Source organism: Melospiza georgiana, chromosome 1 (genome assembly GCF_028018845.1).
Source record: "Melospiza georgiana isolate bMelGeo1 chromosome 1, bMelGeo1.pri, whole genome shotgun sequence".
Classification (NCBI taxonomy): domain Eukaryota; kingdom Metazoa; phylum Chordata; class Aves; order Passeriformes; family Passerellidae; genus Melospiza; species Melospiza georgiana.
The window spans coordinates 42,346,414-42,362,739 of NC_080430.1; the positions used below are offsets into that span (position 1 = coordinate 42,346,414).

At 43.3% G+C, this 16,326-nt stretch overlaps 1 protein-coding gene across 1 annotated transcript in view; it reads right to left on the reverse strand.

Annotated features, from left to right (window-relative positions):
- Positions 1–3,750: 3,750 nt before the first annotated feature.
- Positions 3,751–16,326, reverse strand: part of TRIM71 (tripartite motif containing 71) — a 54,294-nt gene continuing 41,718 nt past the window's right edge. The window contains exons 3-4 of the mRNA XM_058038870.1: positions 7,316–7,450; positions 3,751–5,202 (exon numbers count right to left, since the gene is read on the reverse strand). Coding sequence (XP_057894853.1) covers positions 3,751–5,202; positions 7,316–7,450 — 1,587 coding nt within the window. The remainder of the gene's footprint in view (positions 5,203–7,315; positions 7,451–16,326) is intronic.

Below are 16,326 nucleotides of genomic sequence, written 5' to 3' on the forward strand. Positions count from 1 at the left end.
AAGGGAATGCCACATCCAAGTGACTTGTTCTCTCAGGTTGGCTATGTCTGGCCCTAATACGCATTAGTTTTCAGGTGTTATCTTCCTTTCCTTCCTTTGTTTGAAAGTTTCAGGTTTAAGGGCCCTCCTTAAATAAGTTATATTTAAAACGTACTAAATCAAAAGGAGCAAGTTATGTGAAGGACCTGCATTATCAAGTACTGAATCTGCTTCAGTTTGCTACTAAAGTTCCTGCTTAAATAATGCTGAGAAAGGATAAGATTGCTTTACATGCTGAGCACCCAAACCAGCCACACTGATTGCTGATAACATTTTGTCAAGCAAAAGGTTTACAGAGAGCCACTGGTTTAACCTGGCATAGAGAAAATCCTTTGGGAGTTCGATAGACAGCTCTGTCCCCCACATTTGCTGTTCCCCAACCAAGAGGCACACACTCACTTTACCCTTCTCCATTCCATCTCCCCTAGTTAACAAGGTTACTCTGAATGCTTGTTTGGTTTGCAACCCAGCTTCCAAGCCTTGTTTTCCTCTCTGCATGCATGTACATTATGATTCTGGGGCATTAACCTGAGAACATGCATGGAAAAGCAGAGCAAGGTTGGAATCTCGTTTATTACTTTTTAATAAGCCTCTATGGGGCATCTGATGTTGGCATTGTATATTAGCACTACTTTTTTTCATTGCATATAAAACACTCCATTTTATAAGCTACACTACCACTTTTCAATGAGACCAAGTGTGCTTAGCACTATCTATCACAAAGATAAGGAATTCTTTTGGGTAGCTAAATAGTAGTGTTTTTAAAACGAAAAAGCTCCCCAACAACATGAGGTCAAACACTCAAGGTTCGGTTTGCAAGCAAATCCCACTGAGTTAAATAGACAGAAAGAGTTTAAGTCATTCCTCTTCCTGACTGAGCTGGGCTGGGGGTTGTGCAATGGCTCCATTCAAAAAGCAAAGGGCAACTTCAGTGTCTGTCACCTTCCACAGGGTGCAGGCTGGGAGGGCAAAACGTCCCTCCAGTTCAACACAATCCTGACTGCACACTTCACCTTTTTTTTTTTTTTAATGCCTGGAAAAACAACTCCCTTCTAGCCACAGAGAAGGGCAAACCCCACAAGCATTTAAGCACAAGAGCGTTTCTGGGACACTTCAACACTGTCAGCCACTCTGGTCAAAGCATTTAGAGACCTGGCGTTTTCATTAAGACATGACAGGATAAATGCAAGGACACTGCAGACTAAACATTAAAGCTTTTTAAACCACTATTCTTTGGTATCTAGATCTTGCAGGCTGTTAGTTTTCACAGCCCAAGTTGCAAATAATTCTTGGGCTGAATAATACAAGACAACCACAGACATCTGTCACAGCTGTAGGCCACCCCCAAGAAGGGAGGCGTGCACACAGGCAGAACTTGCAAAACTTGAAGGTAAACTAGCTCTCTCTGATACATGTTTTGTGTGGCCATAGAAATTTATTGACAGACATCTGTATAAAATATTATCCTTTCATACTGTTTTTAAACCATGCCATCCTAAGATTAAGCCTAACTGAAACACACTGCTTTGAAGAGTTTGCTTCCTTGAGGCTTTGGCTGAAAGGCAGCACAGTTGTTTTATCCCATTTAATTTAGTTGGTTTTCCTCACCCTTCTTTTGAAAGAGGTTTTGCCATCTCATGAATCTTGTCTCTTTCTGGTCCTTTAGTTTAAGCCTCCTCTAAAGTGGCAGCTCTCTCTGTCTGCACACATCATTGGTATTTCTACAAAACTCAGAAAGTTAACACTCCTTGGAGGGGAAAAGCAGCAAGAAGGAAAGTGCACCTTGTGATTTCTCACAAACTTGTCAAGAGCCTGTCAACCTCAGGTCACTTTTGTGCATGGTGGCTGGCAGAGAGAGGAACCCTTTCCTTGCAGGATGGTTAAGGCTAGTCAGACTTTTTGACAATGACCAAATTTACATTTCAAAGATATTCTCTTGCAAACAGTAAGGTAAATCCCATGGCGTTTCCAAACTCAAGAGTACTAACACGTGAGTTTTTCCATTGCAGAGCAAGAGGAGCCCTCTCTTGCCCACTTTAAACAATTCTTGTTTGCCAACACCAGAGGGTGAAGCTACAGGTCTGTAGAGACCATATCTGCTTGAACAGCTAAACTGGAATGCAGGAAATTGAAGAATAAAACCAAATCCTTCCAGGGACTACAAGTCACATTTTGCTAAAGAGATCTCTATTCTCCCCAGAAGTTTCTGCTTTTCAGAACACCAGTTTCTATATCCCCGAAAGGGCAAACTTCCCCCTGCCTCCAAAGCTTTTAAGGATCATATACATTAATTTTACACAGAAGTCTTTGGTACTGCCCTGGGAAAAAAAGCAGCAAAGTTTCACCTTGATGCAGTTTGCCTTTAGCTGGTACTGGTAACTCTTCACTTGGATCTGTACCCAGAGATCCTGCAGCAGGGAGCTCCAGGCCCACCCCACCCACCCTAAAAGCTACAGTAGCTATTCCCAAAATTTTCAGTCCAGCTCTCTGGGGAAGCCAGAAGAAGAAAAAAAACAAAAAACAAAAAAAAAAATCAATCAGTGAGAGAGTTATTGCAATTCTCTCTGAACAAAAAACCCCAAAACAAAACAACTGTTGACTTCTCCAAATCACACCCTGAATCTCCAAAGCTGTGCTTATTTCTTTTGGAAAAGGGTACCACTTCTAACAAATTCAAACTTTATTCCCTTAAGGTTTCTCTATGGGAAGGGGCAAAAAACACTAAGTCATTTCACAAGAAAGTAAATCGAAAGGGTTTGATTTTCCCTGTTTCAATGCTCCTCCTAACCTCTTCTGTTACCTAGATTAGGGGCACTGATAAAAAGAAACAGCAACTTTTTTTAAACTAATTTAGCTTTCAGGTGAAAAGAGGTAAAAATGAAATTCTCAATAACAGGATATGCTAAAGGAAGCCTTGCTTTTTATCTAAACTTTACAATGACCGCACTAAGCCACTAAAATGAACAATTTGGTTTAAACTTAAAAGAATTTTTGTGCATTTTCATCAGCTTCACTTTGTGCTGTAAAATTACTGTGTTTCAGTAAAAAAAATACACAGAAATGCCAAAAAAGATGCAAACTTGCTCTTCCTGGCGAGTGAATCTCACTCACTTTCATAAAACGTTCAAAGTTGTCTGGGAACAAGATGCTGTGCTCGCCAGTAAATCAAACACACTGAGGTATAAAAAGGAGAACAGGAAAAAGTTCTCTGCTGCAGCAGCAATGAAAAAAAAAAAACCAAAACAAAACCAAAACCAACAACAACAAATGTCCCTCCCTCCCATGTCCCCACCCACAGAACTGCAGAATGGTCAAGAACACAAATTTCTCTACAAACACCTACTACCATATTCTCCATTTAAAAAGTTACATAGCGCCTTTCTTGGCTTAGTCTAACAGAACTCACCACACAAACCACCTAATGTGCACAGCAATTCTCGTTTGTGCATGAAACCCCATCGGGGGGAAAGAGGTAAAACGTTCTGAACTATGAGTATGTGGGGATGGGGAGGGGGGCGAGAAATCGGGGAGGGAAGGGAGGACAATGAGGTAGATAGAATTCAATTTTACAGGCTCACTCCCTGCAGAAAAGGTAAGTACATTCATCTGTAAAAAAATTAAAGATGAGGTAGGTTTGAATTAACGTTGTATTTTTTCATTTTCTCTTAGAAGAATTTCCCTGAGACAGTTTCTTCCTAATTCAAACACAGATTAGAAGACGAGAATTCGATTGTTTCCAAAGTCGACCACCACAATCATGCCATCAGGGGTGACAGCTATACCTGAAGGACGGTCCATCTGACCAAAGCCGCTTCCCTGAGTGCCAAACTTGCATAAAAAGCTACCATTGGACTCGAATATCTGCACCCGGTGGTTCCTGGAGTCGGCCACGATGATGCGCCCTTCCTGATCCACCGCCACGCCCTGCGGGCGCAGGAACTGCCCGTTGCCGGTGCCCTCGGAGCCCAGGAAGCGCGCCGACTGGCAGTCCGGGTGGATGACCAAGAGACGATGGTTGTTGAAGTCCGTCACTACCAAGTGGCCCTCGTGATTGAACGTCACGCCTCTGGGGGAATCAAAGTGCTTCCAGAGTACCCCTTCGAAGCCGTACTTGTTGAGGAACACGCCGTCGGGCCCGAACAGCTGCACGCGGTGGTTCCTCGTGTCAGAGACCAGGATCTTGCCCTCCGCGTTGACGGCCACATCCCACGGGTAATTGAACTGCCCGTTCTTCGTTCCTTTCTCCCCGAACTTCAGAATGAACTGCCCCTCGAACGTGAAGATCTGGATGCGATGATTGTCCTTGTCGGCCACGACGATCCTGCGCGAAACGTCGCAGGCCACGCCGGCGGGGCGATCGAACTGGCCCGGCCGGGAGCCCAGCGTGCCAAACTTGTGATGGAAGGTCCCGCACGGCTTGAACACCTGGATGCGGTTGTTGCTGCGGTCGGCGACGATGATGAAGCCCTCCTTGTCCACGCTGACCCCCCAGGGGCGGCAGAGCTTGCCGTCGCTGTCTCCCTCGCTGCCGAAGGACAGCCCCGGCAGCCCGATGCCGATGTAGCTGCGCCCGGACTTCACCATCACTTTGAAGGGGCTGTTCTCGATGTGCTGGTTGCACATCATCACGGACACCAGGTGCTCTCCCTCCAGCTGGGGACGGTAGCTGACCAGGTAGGTCCCGTTCTGCTGATCGCTGACGTCGGCCCCGAACAGGTTTCCATCGGGGCCCATGACCACGGCAGAGATCATGTCGCCCCCCGAGAGGCGAGGCTCCCCGTCGTGGTCGTAGCCGATCACGGTGAATGAGGCCACCTTGCCCTGCAGAGCGCGCTTGAGACCTTCCCCCGTGGCTTTGGTCAGGGGAGCGAAGGCCCCGCTGCTGACAAAGCCCATGGATTTGATGGCCATATACAATGCCTGGTCAGGGGGGGTGAACATGATCCTGTCGTCCTCCTGTGGCTGGAGGAGGCCTCTGACGTTCTTCAGCTCCTGCACCTGAGCCAGCATGCGGTCCCGAGCCAGGAGAATGTCCATGGTGCGACCCTCCTCCAGGACCTGCTGAACAGCACTAATGGTGTTATCCAGCTTGTTCAGGTTCTGACGTAACTTTTCAACTTGCAGGTAGAGGGACTTGGCCTTGACTTGGCGAATCTTTTCCACCTTGTGGGAAATGGGGGAGAGAAAAGTGCACTTACATCAGGAAAGACAGACCACAGAGATTTCCTTCAATCTCCCTTCTACATAAAAGCCAGCTGGACAGTTGCTATGGCATGCTGACACACAGCTGCAGAACAAACCTCTAAAAATCACAATGCAGACAAGAAGAAACAAGGAAAACAAATTACTTATCCAAATTTAGGATTATTAGTCTCTCCTACCCTCCAGGCAACACCATACATTTCTACTCTTCAGATCTGCTGCATCAGAGTGACATCTGAGAGTGAGAATTACTTGCTTACTAGTAATTATTTGCTTCCACAAATACTATTCTGTTTTCTAGTTGCAAGGTACTTGACAGATCATCCAAAGGCACATCTCATTCAGCCCCCAGGGAGGACAGAAGTTGTTGCAGCCTCTCAGAAGAGCAGAGGCTGAGGCTTCACTAACCAGAACTGAGACCAGTTTCAGAATGTGGGTTGTTGTCCCACTGGGCTGAGCTGGGAGTCAGCACCAGCTAATGCACATGGGCTCCTGTCATTCCCCCGCCTGCCAGGACAGTTTTTGTGTGACTGGATAACACCAGACATCTAACTCCAGGGATTTTTAGGGTCTGATTATTTTAATATTTTCTTATAAATACTGGCAGTCAACCTGAGCTTGTGCTTTAAAACAGGACGTTTTGTGAATGTCATTTCAAATAACACAGAAGGTTGCTGCCAGTCCCTGCTTGAGGAACTGAAGTTGGTGCAAAAATGTCTGTTTTGTAACTCATCTATATAAGTGTGTGTCTACCCTTACTTGTGAAAAACCACTTTGGACCATCTGTCAAAGACACCTGCTGCATAAAACTAATGTAACATGTCTTTGTTTTATTGTTGCAAAAGAACATTTCCTGATGTCTGAATACTTGCTTGGCCTCAGAACAGTATCTGGAATGCATTTCAGTGAAGGAAGACTCAATGTCTGAGGATTCCTTGATTAGACACTGACTAGATAACATATGTACAAACATGCTGTAAATTGAGGTATGTAGGTTTTACCAAGATGTAAAAAAAATTTGGAGATACTTCTTCCAATCAGTAATGCATCCAAGACACATTACTGATCTTAGGTCTTAGCTAAATCCATAGACTCAGCCCTGGTATACAAAATTGTTTATCAGCATGCTTGATACACAGAGTTTGTTTTGCTAAAAGGATTTACCACCACCTTCCCTTCTTAAAATAATGTTTTTCAGCTTGAAGAGAACTTGCTGTCAGTGCAGATATTCCAACAAAGTGCATTTGTACAGCACAGTAGGATAAGAAGAGCTCAGGTGCAGATCTTACTCCTCCTGTACTAGGAATACCTTAAAAGAGAAAGCTGCCAAGCTTCCTGCAAGTAGTAAAGAGTGAAAATCCAAATAGAAACTCTCACAAAAGCAGCATTCAAAGTACACTAACTATATAAAGTGCAACTTTAATCTTGCTATTGACACTTACAAAAGAAAACAAAGCTTCTCTTGCAGGGTACCAAGACCACTGAATTACTTTTCTGGAACAAGAAACTTGCCTGTTGCTTCCTTTCCTCCTCTCAAAATACCACACATGCATCATTGAGCTGAAATGAGCCCACCACTTCAGAATTGTGCAGATACTCTTTTCTTATACTAGTTCAAAAAAATTGCTTAGAGGGAGGATGCTACCTTGATTGGCAGTAAAGGTTTTAAAGGATGGGGACAGTGAAATTTGGCCTCACAGAATTTCTACCAGCCTTTCTAAGAAACAAAAAAGGACAGGATAGGATATACAGTGCTGCTCCTGTTCTTTATGAGGAGTGGATCAGAAAGCCAATTACACTATGTACCCTAATTCTAGAGCAGGTATTTTGAATATGTTGTTCAGAGGGGATCTCCTCTGGGGGCAGCTGCGGGGCCAGCAGGGGGAGTGCCCAGCCCACGTGTGGGGCCGTGCAGCTCCCAGGATCCAGCAGCAAAAACCCCACCAGCAGCTCCAGGTAAGGAAATCTGCAGCTTCCCTCGGATATCAGAATCTGGCTGTGTAGTGGTTTGAGCAATTTTGCAGTTTGAAAAGCACCTGTCAGCAGTACAAACCACAAATGTAAGGGTGCATACCTTCCAGAGCAGCTCACACTCCCGCTCCTCCAAGGCCTTCTTGTGTCTAGTGGTCACTACCTTGACTTCAGACTGCACCACCTTCGCTTTCATCTCGACTTGCTCTGCCACAGCCTGGGCCTGCTCAATACTCAGCTGGGGAGAAAAAAGACACACACACTTAGGGCTTGACCAAACCAATTAAAAATACACCAGAGGACTGCTGCTTACATTTCACATTACATGTAAATGTAATTACATTTAATTTTACATTTACATTACATGCAAATGTAGAATTACCTGTCTTCAGGTAAAGGCATAAAGTGACAACTCTTACTTTCTTACTAGGCCTTCTTCACCCATTCCATACACTGCAGCCTAAAATCTCTAAGGATTCTTTACATACATCTATTACATGGAGTTTACATCTTCATTGTACCTTGCACCCTCACAACAGCACTCAATGCCCTGTGCAATCGCAGCGAGCAGCTAATGGGGTGAACAAGAGACTTGCACAGAAATTCATACTCATGTTTTCTTCCATGTAGAGAACCCAGCTTTTCCAGCCCCTCAAAATGGTTCCCTGTTGTTGTGTGATGTTCTAGTAAAAAATGACACTGTAGGGAACAGACTGTGTTATCTGTGCATTTGAGTTGCACAGAAATACCCCCAAAAAAGTATGGAGATAATCAGTTTTAAAAGAAAAAACAAAGACCAAATGGTTACCAGTAAAAGTATTCATATAGTTATTCACACCTTGGGTAGAGGTGGGAATTATTCCTAATATAGTAGTATTCGGCAGAATGTGCCCAGGAGCATGTCTCTTTCCCCCCCCCCCCAAAAAAAAAAAAATTAAAAATTGTTTCCTCAAAAAATCTGTCCTAAACTACTCCCAAGTTTCACAAAATATTACAGAAAGGGGCATAAAAACAAAGACTCTGAAGGATCACAGTTCCCAACGGAACAGGTTCAATAGCAATGGCTAACAACTTTTTCAACCTTTGTCATACAGTGAACCAGCAGATGAACCTGTGACCCTAGAGAGGTTAAAAAGATTGTAACTTATTAGTTACAAAATTCTAGAACAAGATGATGGCCTGTGAAGGTACTCAGCCTAAAAAAAGGGGGGTTCTTACAAGTATTCACACACTTGAAGGGAGGGCACTGAGAAGGCAGAGCCAGGCTCCTTCCAGTGGTGCCCTGTGACAGGACCAGAGGCAATGGGCACAAACGGAGTCAGAGGCTCCCTCTGAACATTAGGAAACATTTCTTTTTCCTCAGAAATGCAGGCTCATTGAAAACAGCTCAAAAGGAATTTAAAGGCTTTACCATACATTCAGAACCTTCAGGAAGATGCCCTCATTTTAACTGTACTTATGAGGATGAACCAATCTAAGAACACCTGTTGCAACAATGAACTACCCAGTGTGATCCAGCATCATCAGACAGCACACACTGTCATATTTCACTAAATGGTTGTTAGTATTTTTGAACTCTCCATTCAGCATCTAGTTTATGCCAATCACTGGAATGCTAAAACATAAAAACTTAAATATAGTGTTACTTGGACATTTCTCATACCAGGTAAGTTATTTTAGGACACCTAGTCTGAACTAGACTTATTCTTCCAGGTCACATAGGAGATCCTTTTCTGAAAGAAAAAGGAAGACTTAACTTGGCCAGGTGATTGCTCTCTGGAGACAAGCTGAAGACAACCCTAACAAAATCAGACAAGACAACATTTCTATCTTTACTCCAAATAATTCTCCTGCAAACTGTCATGGGAAAACAGGAGTGCTGCTTGACAGCCCAGTCTGCAGCCCAGGGCTCAGTAAGAGGAACAGGTCTTTGACCTCTCCCTCCTTCATGAACTTCACTACAGTTTTAACAGGGAATGTCTTCAAACTCATACAGCCTACATACCCCAGTCCCACTGGAGGCTGCCCTGCCCTGCCCTCTGACAAAGCTTCTGGCAGGCAAATTTGACAAAAAAATGAAAATCTCATTACAGTATTTAGCAAAGTAGACACGAAGTCACAACTGGCCATGGATTAAGACTTCATAAAAGCCAGTAGGCTCAGACCCAGCTAAAAGAGGCTACATGTAGTACTGTGCCTCTACCACCTCTTTGCCATTCAAATACAGAAGCTGCCCTACAGCAGGGAAAAAGCATGCTTTTTTTCCAAAACAGACCTGGATTCCCATCAAGTACAGCAAAACACCTTCCTTCTCTTGCAAAGAGAAAAAGGTATCACCTTGTGAAGTGTCAGGGAAACTATCCACTCATATTCCAATTCTAACAATGATGTCTGTGAAAGCATGAAGATCTTGAATTACTTATTTTTGCTTTTTGTACTCAGTACCAATTTAAAACTATGATCCCTATATATGCGTCCCTCATTATACCTTAGGGATAAGAGCAATCCCAACTTCCTTGATTAATCCCCACTAAAACCAGAGTCTACCTTCCAAGAATTCCATCACAGCAGGAGAGGTAGTAATTCCCTGTGGATGCTGGGATCTTTCAGCTACAGGAACCAGTTATGCACAACCAGTTGTCTACCAATTACTCATGTCATCATCTGGATTTATTTTTACTTGCCCAGGTATGAACAGCTCAGATCAGTGGGGGATGCCCAAAATGCTAAGATTCTAATATCATCCAGGATATTGGTGATGTTTTGGTAAAATTCAAAGGGTTCTGCACTCTGCCCAAATAAGCTAGAACAGCCAAGGAAGGCTGACCAGCATCAAACATGCAGAGGTATGATGGGGGAACAGCAATAGCAAGTGATCTATATCTGAAGCAAAAGCCAAGAGCGTTAAGTACAATTTTTGGGAGACTTCTTCACATGGAAATTCCTTGTTCACTTTGATTACTGTAAGGTGTCAGAGTTCTGCTATGAAAACTCACTCCTGCTGTTCTGCAGGCATTTTCTGTGCTGAACTTGTCTTGGAGAGGTCAACTTTTCAGGAAGCATGTTGAGCAGCAGTGTTTCTTGTTCTGGTCAGACACCACACAATCTTTTTAACAACAAATCATTGTAAAGAAGAACAGCTTTTATCATGCTCTCTCCTCATGGCATGTCAGTTTTTCCAGTGCTAGTGAATTAGATGGTTGATCAGTTCACACACTTGGGAGACAGAAGACAAGGCCTGTGTTTATCCAAGAATTGTGCTGGGTTACTGAATGTGAGATGGAAAACAACTGTTTTGTTTCCTGCTGTTGGCCAATAAAGTAAATAATCTATTTGCAATTGTACCTCTCCACCTCTGGCCTCTCAGGGCTCTGAAGATGGCCAACACCACTCCCCATTCTATTAGACGTCAGCAGTGCCTTGTGCTTGTTAAAAACAAGTGAAAACAAGAACAACACTGCTTTGCAGTGTATCTTGTAAACTTTAGGGTTGAAACTGGTACTTCCAATTCCTCAAGAGTAAAACTGAAGTGGCAGCAGTCCTTGTGCAGGTGACATGATCCAGGGGGCCACCACCCAAGGACACTGCACACAGAGCTCCCAGTGAGGCACACAAACGCGTTTGCATGGAGGACAGCAATGCAGACACCCATCACGAGCTGCTGCTACCAGCACATTTCCCTTTGGAGTAAAAGCTGAAGGGCAAAGTTGTATCAGAACCTGGGTGTCCTTTACAAGCTCCCTTTAGGGGGACACCTCTGTGAGCTCCTCTTTATCTACATTTCACCACCTGAGGGAAAACTTGTGATGATCTTGCTCCAGTGGCCACAACAACTGATGGTACAACATGAACCCATGAAGAAACCAACTGCAAGAGCCAGAAGTAGCAGAGTAGCATTACAGAACTTGGCCATGCTTCTGGATGCCTATGCTGACTACAGAGGTGCCCAAATCAAGATTTGCCATTTTGTAGAATGGCAACATTCAGTAATTTTTTGTATTTCCCGTCTTCTGTTGAACAGTAGGAACTACCGCCTCAAGTTACAAAAAAAAAAAAAATTATATTATTTCATTTTTACCTAAATATGCCTAAGGGATATTTAATGTTCTAGACTTCCAAGTTTTCACTAGTGTTACTTTGTTATATGAAAAACAAAAAAGATCAGAAGCATAAAATGCTCCAGGAGAAAGAAAAACTGTTACAAAGCTTGTGCTCTGAAGAACTATGACAGAGGTGCTGATGCCCTCACTGAGTGGTTTCTGCTGTCTGACACTCAAATTAAATCAGTATGTCCACAGTTATGCCCACCCAGCACACAGTTATTTGAAGAGGCCACCTCAGGTCTCATGAACAGCAGGGTGATCCAGGTGCTGAGCCATGATGTTAGATGACACCAATTTAGTCCAGGAATTTATCCAAGTGGACAAACTGCAGCACCACACACCACAGTGGCAGCACCATGAAATACATAAAGGCTGCTTATGGTAACTGTACTGCAACTCATCAGTGCTGGCTTGCATGAACATATTTGGAAAAGTCCCTAGGATTTTTTTATTCCATCCATCCAAAGATGGGAGGGAGCTATAATTTTTCAGCCATTAATTACAACACTTAAGAATTTTCCTAATCTCATGTTTTCCAATGAAGGTGCAAACCTCTGGAGAGAAAATTCAAATTCAAAAGCATTTGAACATTTTGGTTCTACTGAGGAATTCTTCAGTATTTGAGGGGTGAATGGACCACAGGTATTGAATAAAGAATATTAAATATACACTTTCCTACCTCAAGTATGGAGGATTTGCAGTTTAACCATCAAGGAATTTAAGAGTAAGTTAACCCTAATCAGAGGGGAACAAACAGCTGAGGTGCTTCTTCTCTCACAAACTCCTTTCTGGATTTCAAAAGCACATTAACTACAAAAAAATCCTGAAGGAAACTTTTTTGTATGTCTCAAGTTAGCCCTCTTCCACCAAATGGAAGGTGTTCCAGCCATAGGTGGTTTGTTTTCAGTTCCTTAAGGCACAAAAAGATACGGTGGGTTTGTTTCACTAAACTTTTCCAGTTACTTATCACTGAGCCATGCAGGATAAAACAACCAGGACAAAACAGTTGGCTTTCTCCAGCATCAAGAACTTGGTGTTCTTACAGTAGAAAAATTAACTGGAAGATCCTACACAATTGCAGTGAAAGTACCAGGATTTGCAGGAATACCGGTGCAGCTATAGCACAAACCACAGTAGCTGGACCAATTTAAAGGTTTCAGTCTAATGTGTGTAAAACACTACAACATCCTCACTTGAAGTTCCTCTCACAAAGATAATTTTAAAAGAAGCTTTTATGGAGGGAGGGCTAGAGGCCAGGTTAATTCATGCCAGATACAACTAAATCATTTTGGTTTGTGCTGCAAGAACAGACTTTTTGCCTACAGTTTTAGGCAGAACAGTAGTTTGGACAGTGACACGTGTCAAATCCATCTTCCCCAGTAACCATCTGCTCATATGCTGCACTGAGGAACTCACTGAAATACCACACAAAACAGAGACTAAAAGTACAAAGAAATTCAGCCTCTTGATACAAATCCCAGCTTTAGAAAGGCACAATTGACTCCATTTTGTTGCCAAAGCTTCATTTCAGATTCTCAAACCTGCAAGCCTGACTTCAAAGCCACGCACAAGGCTGCCTGAGCTAACTCAATGTGACAACCCCAAAGAGATCCCTTGCAGCACAGCAGTGCCATCCTTCTCAGGTATCGACCTCCCAGCACACACATCCATATGGCAGCCCACAGGGAAGCTCCCACCCAAGGGCAGAGGCTCAAGGCAACAGATCAGCTTCCTCCTCTGGCCAGCTGAGTTTCTTAACAGAACCCCCTCACCCCCTGTAAAGGTGTTAATCTATTTCATACCACTTCCCCCACAAATTTGGGAGGGAAGCTCCTAAGCCTTTCATGACAGATAAGAGCAGCTCCTGCTATGTTCTGCACACGGCCAGTCTCACCAGGCAGTGAGAAGCTAAGCACCAGTCAAGCACTCCAGCAAAAAACAATTATAGGCTCAGCTAAGAAAGAATTTATTTTGTTTTCGAATAAACCCACTTTTTAAGACATCTGAGCTGAACAGATTAAAATGTACTTTGACATGTTCACCTGGAAATTGACCCTAAATGAACACGAGCACTCAGTGCTTTACTGTTACGCAAGTGCATTAGATTACATGCATACATCCATACATATATATACAGTTACACACGTATAGATGTATTTTAAGAAGGTGACATTTTGAAGAAGCCATCTATCTTTCACCATAACAGATTTACGTTCAGTTTGTGACCTAGTCCTTGGAAAAAATTCTGAAAGAAGACAGCTAAGTGTGCACTTTCGTGAAGTAAAACAAGGCAGCGGGACACGCTCCCCACATACAGAAAAGCAGCAGCCCTGATTCCTCCCACACCATTTATCTAGCGTCAACTTTGGCTTTCATATCACCTTGTGAATCAATCTGAGTCTCTGAAAAGGCTGGAAAAGTATCCCTGCTAGGAGTATAGCTTTCTGCTGAAATAAGAAAAGAGTCCTACCAGCACCCCAGCTGGATGTTGCTGCTTCATTCCCTGGCACCATCAACAGTCCTTGCAGCACTGCAGCCAACCAGCCAGGGGGCTGACCCAGCCAAAAAGTAAAGCCACAGAAAAACTACCCTTTCAGCTGGATCAGTTCATCACACAGGCACAAGTTCTCAAGTTAGAGACAGGCTCAGGAATGCAGGCCAGGACCATCACAGCACAAGGAAGCATGGAAGGCTTTCCACTGCTGCAGAAATATCACCAAGGGGGGACAAAAGCAAGCCTCTTGCTCTTTCTTACAGAAGACTTCAACTTCCTTGAACAGGGATGTTTGGACTCTTCTGGAGTGACAGGCTACATCAGGCTTCAGTGGATCAAGAGGTTGAAATGTATCCCAACTCACAGCATTTTTTTAAAGTCTGAAAAACAATCTTTCCTCCAAAGCCACAGGAAGAGCTTAAATAAACATTTCTTCCTAAAAGCCTTCAACTTTGCTTAACCAGATACTCTCCAGCCAGTTGACTCATGGCTTGATTTCCTCTCTCCTGCAACACCGCCATTCAAATTCCACCTTTTCCCATTTACTCTCAACTACCCCTCCTCATCCATCCTCAACCTCTCCTGTCAGGGGAGCTATCACTTTCAGAGCCTATTAAGAAAGAGTTTACGGTACAGCAGTATGTATCAGTCCCACTAAGAAGTGTTACTACAACGTATGACTTTTCAAGCCTCTCAGAGCTCCAGTCTTATGTCCCTCCATATCACAGCTTGCACTTGCATTTAGTTCTCTGTTGGCTATTTCCATACTTTTAAGAAAACCACTCAAGCCAATTTATTTTAATTTAGAGACTACTTATTTTAGCGTTTGTTTTGAATTCATGCTGACACACTGTCTCCTCCCTAGGATAAACATACAGCTGCACAGCCATATTGTCCCAAGAATAAAGAGAGCTGTGCTCCATGAAAACTTTGAGTTGAGCACCTCTGCTTTTAACAGCATCACATGCTCTTCTGGTTGCTGCTGATGTTGCTTCAGGAGCAGCTGGCTTGGGCTGAACAATTTTCCCATTCCTGCACACACAGATTTTCACCCTCTTAACTTAATCACTGATTTGTCTGCTCACTACTCTTCTTTTTTGCAGTGGTCCAGATTAAGAACCCCACTAAACTAATGAAACAACTCAGCTCTTGAGAACATGGTTCATTTTACCGATCTTTACACAAGCTGCTCAGCTAATACTTCCACGACAGCCTCTTAAGCTGGATGGGCTGCAGCCAGACCTGGGCAAAGCTGCATGAGCGAAGTTCAGTAGAGGTAGAGTTGCTTGTTCAACTCACATGAGCATAGCCAGTACCAAGAAACTTTTACCTGCACCATCAAGCAACAATCAGCCCATCACAATGGCAGGAGCCTTCAGCATGAAAGGCAGAAAGAGATAAGGGAGGAACGAGCAAAGTAAACTCAGTTGGAAGAAAATCAGGCACAAAAGCATTTATGCAATAGTAGCAGAGTGGTGCTCCATGATCTCCTGCTAGTTTCTACTCCAAAACACAGTCCTTAGATGATTTAGCTGTACCAGTCAGATGATTAAGAGCCCTGGAGGTCAAAAGCAATTATTTAATTACTAAATGGCAAGCCCTTGTCTAGGACAGCCTGAAGAAATTTAGTGATGGTCTTTAAACTAGTATCATTCCTTCCTTCTTGTCATTTTGGGGATGTGTAAAGCATTTCAGTATGGATACTGCTGAAGAGCTTTACAACCTAGTTTAAAACAAATCTTGAAAGATGCTACGTTTTACAGGATCCTGACTGAAGCTGGAATTTAAAGTTAGGCATCCAGCTCCAAAAACTCGTTGTTTACTGTGCCAGTGTAGCAAGTTAACATCACAAGCTGAAGGAAAATGTCAACAACTGATTACTATCTATAGCAACATAAACTATTGTCATTCCACTGGTGCAAAGACTTAATGAGAGACTAATTAGTTGCTCTTGTCTCACAGAACAAGCTGAATTCCTTCATTTACTAGAAACAAGCAGCAAAGGGAGTGCAATGAGCTTTGGGTTATTTTAATTTTTGTTTCCTTGCATGTGGCAGGAAAGCCCACCCAATTTGAAAAGTAAGTTACCTGCCTATCCATGACATTCTACAGAAGTTTACTCAAGAAAGAAATAAAATCTTAGTAGTTAAAGCATACAAAGTATTTAGTATTGAGTTTTGTACCCAACTCAAATTTAGGACATGACACTAACAAAACTACATGGCAGCAGGTGTGGAGTGAAGCTTACCACTTCCCCTCCAAAGTCTCCCTATAGACCAAACTAATACTAATATAATATCAAAGTTACCACTGGGTATTACTCAGCAAAAGTAATTATCTACATATCACTGCAGTTTAACTCCCTATGAAAATTCCTTGTCTAGTTTGAAGCACTGTGCTACCTTCTCTCCAGCCCTTGCCAGGTATTTGTATTTGCACTACAAAACACAGCTGAGGGAGAGCACAGTAACAGGCAGAGTGTGCCTCTGCGTGTGCAGAGCAATCCTCACATGGAGA